The 9228-nt window shown below is 30.2% G+C and overlaps 1 protein-coding gene across 1 annotated transcript; it reads right to left on the bottom strand.

Moving 5' to 3' along the window:
• Positions 1-323: 323 nt before the first annotated feature.
• LOC125866611 (myb-related protein 1-like) lies at positions 324-851 on the bottom strand. The gene is made up of 4 exons (XM_049546893.1): positions 758-851; positions 608-681; positions 408-502; positions 324-375 (listed from the first exon to the last, which is right to left on the bottom strand). The coding sequence occupies exons 1-4, from the start codon at positions 849-851 to the stop codon at positions 324-326; spliced, it is 315 nt and encodes a 104-aa protein (XP_049402850.1).
• Between the last annotated feature and the right edge of the window lie 8377 nt (positions 852-9228).

The following is a 9228-nucleotide window of genomic DNA, read 5'->3' as shown; positions in this document are numbered from 1 at the left end:
TCAAGGATTCTGATTCCTGTTGGCAACAATATAAAATATTATAAATTGATAAAAATTAATCATAAATTAAGTATTTGTTTTGTTTGTATATTGATATTAACCTTATGGAGATATTATCTTGAGTTGGGCTGCTACCAAAGAAATCTTCCAAACTTGTGAACAAATCATTTGGTGGAATGACCGGTAAATATACATTTTGATGTGGTTCATTGAAGTTCATAGTTAGATCATTTGTTTTCAATACATTGAAATGATTTTCTCTCATTTTGGAATAGAGGTCGAATTCAAGCTTTTGAATCAACTCATCCAATCCTGTAAAGAACTCATTTGGTGGAACTAAAGAAGGTATTGCATGTGTTTGGGGTAAGGATGGTTCTTGAGGTGGTGTGTTGAAGTTCATAAGGAACTCATGAGAATTTAGTACATTAGGATGATTTCCTACAACTAAAGAAGAAGAAGCATGTTGAGCTAGTTGAGCTTGTCGTTTTTGTACTCTGTATTGCTGCAGAAGGACCAAAAATATTAAAGCAATTTACACTTGAATATATTTCATCTATGATTAGATGCTAACTAAGAACTTAAATGAGTCCAAAGAAAATTTAGATACCTGTAGACGGTTCTCAACCTGTTTGCGATTCAATTGTGGCACATTCATATACTCCAAGATCGGTATGGCAGTGGCTACATCGACGAAAGATGAGGATTCAATAGTTAAGAAAAACTAAATTAAGAAGAAAGTATTCTTAGAAATACATACCTTTTTCTCCTAATCTGCGGATAGCTTCATTGAATTTCTCATTAAGATTCGGTGTCCATTTTATGCGTAGCCTTCTCTGCTCTCGTTCTTCCATAATTTTTTTGAAACAAACAATTTATGTTGTGCCTTAATCTTAATAAGTTGGTGAAAACCTCATTGTTTCAAGTTGATATCGAGGTAGAACTCTAAGTATTCCTCCTTTGAAGAGCTATAAAGTGATGTTAATTAATGCCTTTTGTAATACTTATTGAATGTCCTTAGAAAGCAATGTAATCTCTTATTTATAGATACAGCAAGTAGGCAGTCTAAATGTAAATGGATTCTCTTGTCTTATTTTGATTGGTTCCTGTCAGACATCACGCAATTTATTAGCATTTATCCTATTGGCCAAATTTGGATGTATTATCACATCGCTTTAACACGTGTTATGAATATATGTAATATCTTATTTATAGATGGAGAAAGTAGTCAGTTCAAATGTAAATGAATTCTCTTGCCTTATTTTAATTGGTTCTTGTCAGACACCAAACAATTTGTTAGCATTGATCTTACTGGCCAAATTTGGATATATTATCACATCGCTTTAACACGTGTTATGAATTTGGGTCATATGTAATCTCTTATTTATAGATGGAGCAAGTAGACAGTCCAAATGTAAATGAATTCTTTTGCCTTATTTTGATTGGTTACTTTCAGACATCAAGCAATTTGTTAGCATTGATCCTATTGGCCAAATTTAAATGTATTATCACATTGCTTTAACACGTGTTATGAATTTGGGTCATATGTAATCTCTTATCTATAGATGGAGCAAGTAGACAGTCCAAATGTAAATGAATTATCTTGCCTTATTTAGATTGGACATCAAGCAATTTGTTAGCATTGATCCTATTGGCCCAATTGGATGTATTATCACATCGTTTTAACACGTGTTATGAATTTGGATCATATGTAATCTCTTATTTATAGATGGAGCAAGTAGACAGTCCAAATGTACATGAATTATCTTGCCTTATTTTGATTGGTTACTTTCAGACATCAAGCAATTTGTTAGCATTGATCCTATTGGCCAAATTTGAATGTATTATCACATCGCTTTAACACGTATTATGAATTTGGGTCATATGTAATCTCTTATTTATAGATGGAGCAAGTAGACGATCCAAATGTAAATGAATTCTCTTGCCTTATTTTGATTGGTTCTTGTCAGACATCAAGCAATTTGTTAGCATTGATCCTATTGGCCAAATTTGAATATATTATTACATCGCTTTAACACGTGTTATGAATTTGGGTCATCAAGATAAAATGAATCATAGGCTTGAATTTAGTAAAATAGACTTATTTAATTGTGTATGCTAAACAAATCGTTCAACTCAAATTAACATGGATTCAAAATATGTGTTTACAATTATCAACTAAGAGCTTAGGCCATGTAAAGGTGAAGAAACACGACTAATGAAACTCTCAAAATACATATCTTATCAGCCAATGCTCTTTAAGTTTTTAGTTCTCTTGGGTTTCTTTGTTTCATAGAGAAGGGAATACACTTATGTGTATGTTTCTCTGAGTATATTTATGCTAGTCATTTTTCTGTAATTCTTTATTGACAAAATACGTAAATGAACTCTTTAACTTGACCTCATTTCATATTTGTGCCCTTCAGCTTTGGGTATGCAAAAGTAGACACTTAAACTTGTATAAACTTGAACAAGTAGACACATGAGTGCTACGTGACACAATACACATAGGACACCACGTAGGACAAAAAATGGCATGTAGGACACGTGTGTCTATTTGTTCAACTTTATACAAGTTTAAGTGTCTACTTGTGCAGACCCAAAGTTGAAGGGCATAAATGTGATTTGAAGCCAAGTTAAAGGGCATATTTATGTATTATGCCTTCTTTATTCAACTAGCTTTTTTCCTATTTAACACTTGTTGATAAATAAATTTTGGGGAGACTAAGCAAATACCCCGTAAAAGTAAAATAATTACAAACATATATTTATTTATATTCATACCCCGCTAAATAATTACACTATATACCACTAACTAATTTCTCTTGATTGATGCTAAATCAGTATCATATATTGTATTTGTATTATTAAAGCTGATAATTTCGCTTAACTGATACTAAATCAGTATCATATATTGTATTGGTATCATTAAGGCTGATAATTTCGCTTAATTGATACTAAATCAGTATATATATACTGTATTGGTATCATTAAGGTTTTTTGTTCAGAAATTACTTATTAATCAATGATACTATAAGAGTATTTACTCTTATAGTATCATTGACTAATGAATAATTTCTGAACAAGAAACCTTAATGATACCATAAAATATTTATATATACTCTTATAGTATCATTGACTAATGATTAATTTCTGAACAAGAAACTTTAATGATACCAATATAGTATATATATACTGATATAGTATCAAGTTAAACGAAATTATCAACCTTACTGATACCAATACAATAAAATTAACAACCTTACTGATACCAATACAATATATGATACTGATTTAGTATCAGTTAAGCGAAAATTATTAGCCTTAATGATATCAATACAGTATATGATACTGATTTAGTATCAGTTAAGCAAAAATTATCAGCCTTAATGTGGGGGTATGAGTTATAATTATTTATGAGAGAATGAGTATTTCAGGAATTATTTTGGGTTTAGATATAAACTTATAATTATTTTAGATTTTATGGCCCATTTATGTAGTTTTCCATAAATTTTCTAATTATGTCCCTATTTGTGTGCGGTTGGAGCTCAAAATCATTCTTTAATTATATGGATAAATATGGTTTTAAAGTTAGCCTTTGTTATAGTCTATTCAAACGTCATATGATAACTACATAAAATGGGGGAAAAAAAAAAAATAACTACATAAAATGGGGAATTAGTTAATTATCAACTACATGATAAATCTTGGATAACTTACATAAAGAACGGAATGAAATTAGTGTGCATTTATGTACTTTCTTAAGGGGATTTACATACTTTTTTTTATAATCATAGGGGTCTTTTGGTAGCTGATTTAATCTATAACTAATGTATGAATAATTTTGTCATTCATGTATTAATTTAATACTATGTTTGATTTGCAATTAAAATAAAATTATTTATGTATTAATTTTATACAATGTTTGGTTAATAGATTTCAAATGTTGTATAAAAGTTATTCATGTATACGGTGTTTGGTTGTATTTTTTGTAATCCTATATGGCTAAAACTTTTATAACTTATGAGGAAATTAAATTTATGTATAATTTATGTGGGATAAAAGGTGGAATAAGTTATATGGGTATTAGTTATACATGCATTAAACTAGTAAATTACACCTTTACCTATCAATTTACTTTTAAATGTATAATAATTTACAACAAATCAAATAGTTATTACATGCTAAGTCAATCACAGCTAAATTCTTATTAATTTTTTCCTCTGGCGGTACAGCAATGACTATTATCTGTAATCAATTTCTTTGCTTAGTTTCTCTACAACACATGGCCAATATAAGTTTTAGTTTTTTTTAGTTATTTGTTATTTATTTTAATTGAAATTACCTATTGATTAATCCTATTGAATACAAATTATTTAATTATTTGTTATTTACTTTATTATTTTTAGCTATTGGTGTTTATTTAATTTTAATGTGTTATTTATATAGTTAGTTATTTTAATGACTATAATAAATATTAGGTCACTAATTATTTTTTAAATTAAGAATAAAAAATTAGTTCACTAATATATTGTAATCTCTACATAACTAAACTCTACCTAACTAATACATGTATAACTAAATCCTGTATAACTAATACATGTATAATTAAACCCTGCATAACTAATACATGTATAACTAATACCTACATAACCTTTTATCTTAAAGGGGATTTTACGTACTTCTTTGCCACTTCTTTTTATCATTGTGGTGTCTAAGGTAAATTTGTGTGCATGGCGACAAAATGTACGGGATTTATATCACCATCCACAAGTAACAAAGATCAGATAACTCTGTTCACTAAGACAAGAATATATGAAAAAAAATAACCTAGATTGTCTCTGGCAAAATTTAAACATGAGACTTCATGATTCTCATGAACCCACTCTATTCACCAGTAGGTCACTTTTTTATCTTCACAATTGTGCTCTTTTTCCTATTTGCACTCCTTAATATAATATATTAGTTAATTGAGGCCTTTATTTGTAAGCGTTAAGATCTCACACGTGATATCTTTAAAAGTTTTTGGTGATCTAAATTGAGTTCTTATTATTATATGGCTAAATAATTGCTTAAAGTATATTGTCACAATCAAACCACTATGACTGTCATCTACACCACGTCATAATAAAACTTCGGATAAATAAATTAAAATAAAATAACGGAAGTCTAAAATTACATCCCAAAAATGTGAGTCATCTTACTAAAATATCTAACTAAAATGTTTAAAATCAATATCTGGAAAGAAAAACATCAGAAGAAAGAGCATATGCAGCAGCCTGAACGAAAGCAGCTCAGATTTGAATGCAACTCAACTAAATGTAGAGGGTCTAGTAGACGCCTTTGGATCACAGTCTACTCTAAAAAAAAGTACAGAAATAGCGGCAATACAAACACTATGTACTAGTAGGCATCATAGGCCGACTAAGATTAGTAACAAATATATGATTAGAGTTATAAAGCAAGTAGATAGATAATTCTAAGGGGTGCAAGGGTTATTCAGATGTTTGGATTAATTACTACTCCCTCTGTCCCAATTTATATGACTTACTTTCCTTTTTAGTCAGTCCCAAAAAGAATGACACATTTCTATATTAAGTAACAATTTGACTATAAAATGCCTATTTTACCTTTAATGAAATGATTTACAGTCACACAAATTTCTATCATTCATTTTGAACCACAAATTTTAAAAGTCTTCCTTTCTTTCTTAAACTTCGTGCCGAATCAAAGTACTTCACATAAAATAGGACGGAGGGAGTAGTTAAATTGAGGAAAAAGTATTGTATGTGGTCAATATTGTGTCAAAACAACCTCGAATTAACGTTTTGAGTATTCCAACGTGGGTCTTGCTATTGTGAAGGACCCTAGGAGTAATAAATATTTTTGATTTTGGATTTTGACATTTCACATCACATTTTAATTTGAGTTTTAGACCTTGAATTGGAGAAAGTTTTTGGATCAATTTTCCAGATACAATATTTAGATTGTTATCTAAGCTTCCTAACGTCCTTATTTGAGAAAATAGCGAATGCAACCTATTAGTCCATTATCAACTACATATTTATATTTTACGATGTCTTATTACAGCTCTATCCACCTCAGATTACTTTATAGCATAATGAATACGATTTAATTCCTCTCCATTTTTTCTCAAGATATTAGTTGGATTAGTTACACATGTTTTAGGTTAAATTAAACGGCTAAGGTTTAATTTTTCAAAGTAAATTTCTAACCATGATTTATATAATGAATACATATATATTTAATTTTGAATTTTATTGTAATCCCACAATTTTAGCAACATATTATGATCTTATCTATAAATATAAGGGAAAAAAATTTTCTTCCTAATTTTTTCATGCAAGATATTTATTTTAATTTCCTTTTAAATTAATTTTTTATTACATTTGGGAGGATATAGGGGAAAAAGAGGTGAAAATAAATTGGAGAAATACTTTCTTTGGAACTTTCTCTTTAACATTAGTTATTGCTTGTGAGAGGCATCTCGTGAAATTATACGGAATATTGCCGCCTCTCATAAGCAATAACTAAGGCTAAGAGAATGTTCCAAAGGAATATCATATTATTTCTTCTATTTTATTTCACCTATTTTCTCTAAAATGCAATAAAAAGACTAATTTAAGAAGGAAATAAAAGAAACATCACGTGCAATAAAAATTTAGGAAGAGAACTATTTTTTCTATATTTATGGACACCAAGATTGTGGGATTACAATAGTTTTTTAAGGAATATATAATGTATTTATTAACTAAATCATGATTAGAGATTTACTTTGGGCAATCAAATCTTAGCCATTTAATTTAGGAGTAACCTCACTAGTTTAGGAGCTAATTACTTCAATACACTCTAGTTTGCAATATTACGTATCTTACAAGATTTTGGTGTGTCCAGATACATGTATCTTGAGATACATGTGGTCAAAATTAGGTGTATTTTGTCTAGATACATTGTATCTAAGTGAAATCACATGTATCTGGAAACATAATAAATCTCACTCGTCACTCTCCTATCAGATACATACATATTCATGTATCTAGTGTGATTCACATGTAGATACATAATGAATCTCGCTCGTCTTTTCCCCCGTCTCACTCGCCTTTTAGTGTATCTGGTAGCTAAAATACATGTATCTCAATATATCTTTCTCAATTTATGATAGAAAATTCTTAATTAGTAGTAAAATACGTAATAGTTTGAAAGTATAGATGATGATAATAATATTAATATGGTTGTAAAGTATATATGTCTAACTATGCAGTTTTTAGTTTATTAATTTAACTTATGTCATGTGTCACATATTCAAATAGGAATATAAGGAAAATGGAGAGAAGAGAAATGGAGAATAACCAGATTTAAATAGATACCACCCTGAAATTAGACAACCATATTCTTAACATATAGTTAGGCATACACATTACCATCTGACATGTATATATTTATAATTTTTGTTACAAATCCATTTAACTGTGGATATTTTTTTTCATCAACAACCTAATGTAATGTATCTATTTAATGTAAGTCTTAAAGATGTACTAACATATTTGGTTTAAGATTGTAAAAGGATGATTTCCACATCCTATAAAAGGGTATTCTTCACCCTTGTGAAAGACATACTTGAAGAGATTAAATAAAACTCTCTACTCTATACTTTCCATTACCATTTGTCTTCCTTTTTTGTTTAATATTATTGTATTTTCCTCTCATTTTTTTTTTCCTTCTGTATTGTATTTTATTTCCTCTTTTTTTTTTTTCCATTCCATTCTTCCAAATTAGCCCCCAACGAAGAAAATTGAATCACTTAGATGACCTTACTCACCCCACTATTTTCCCTTTTGAAAATTCTACTGTGTTTCTCCTTTGTCTCCATGACATCACCTTTGGTACTCCATTGACAGATTGTTGATAGTTAAGCTCTTGGCTCTTTGTCAAAATCCATTTTATTGTATCATGCGAGCACCTACTCGGTTCTAATTTGATAGGTGAATCTTAACCATCTATTTTCCCTTCTTTTTTTTTTTTTGAATATTTAAATAAAATGGCCTCATATAAACAAAAACTAAATTACAAGACGATAAACTTAAATTGTCTTTATTTTCAAAACATACAATATTTTTCTCAAGGATCCAATCTAGACATGCACAAGAGCTTCTATACAGGGTAACTAGTAAGAAAGTAAAAGACACAACCTCCGCCTGAGGAAATGATATATAGAAGCTGATGATAAATAATTGTCATCTCAACCAACACATAATCAACCTGAAACACACATACACACAAAAAGAGCATAACAAAAATAGTATCAGTACACTATACAACTAGTGCAAATGAATATCACAAGTACATATGACAATCACAAGTTATTATATAAGACATTTTTCAACAATTCATAGTTTACTCATACGAGCATTGTCATCCCAACAATTATCAGTCACATGCTATGTCCGAGGACCAATCAACATGCTTTATAAACACCAGTGTTTTGGACGGCGAGAGGCGACAAGGGCCTGCCTCGCCATGAGGCGAGGCGAGCGGCGAGGCGCTCACCTTTTTGAATTAAGGCGCCAATTAATACCAAAAAATAAAATTTTTAATTGCACATATAAATATCCAAAATCTTAATAGCAATAACTTATATTAGCAAATATTTAAATTTAAAAACTAATAGTGAACAAAGCACTAAGTGAGTGAACAACCCTGTTCACTACCACATTGAAAACAGAGCACAATAGTGAGTGAAAAACAGAGTAGTGAAGAAGAAGAAGAGAAGAACTGAAGAAGAAGAAGAAGAAGAAGAAACGTACCGGAAGCAGTCACGAAGCGGCGAAGGAGCAATAGTCGCGAAGTCAGTTGAAGAAGAAGAAGGTCACGAAGTTGGTGTTTGCAAAAAGGAGGCAAACATGAAGAGTTCGCGACTGAGGAGAAGAGGAGGCAATCACAAATGTGGAATGTTTGCAAAAATACCCCAAAACAAAACCTAATTTTGGCTTTTAATTATAAATCAGACCTTAAAAAAAAAAAAGGCGAAGCCAGCCTTGTCGCAAAAGGTCGCCAAAGGGCGCCATAAGGTCGCCATTTTCAACTCGCCTCGCCTCGCCTTATCGCCAAAGGCAAAAGACGAGCGCCTTTCACAACACTGATAAACACACAACACATACAAGAGATTAATTAAATTCTAACTTCAAATAATATTATCAGTCATCACCGGTA

Source organism: Solanum stenotomum, chromosome 6 (genome assembly GCF_019186545.1).
Source record: "Solanum stenotomum isolate F172 chromosome 6, ASM1918654v1, whole genome shotgun sequence".
Lineage (NCBI taxonomy): Eukaryota > Viridiplantae > Streptophyta > Magnoliopsida > Solanales > Solanaceae > Solanum > Solanum stenotomum.
This window is presented reverse-complemented; position numbering and strand designations above follow the sequence as displayed.

Coding starts and splice junctions, on each gene's coding strand:
- LOC125866611 (XM_049546893.1), bottom strand. CDS start 851: ATGGAAGAACGAGAGCAGAGAAGGCTACGCATAAAATGGACACCGAAT. Junction 682..757: donor CCGCAGATTAGGAGAAAAAG/GTATGTATTTCT, acceptor TCGTCGATGTAG/CCACTGCCATACCGATCTTG. Junction 376..407: donor AATGTACTAAATTCTCATGA/GTTCCTTATGAA, acceptor CACCACCTCAAG/AACCATCCTTACCCCAAACA.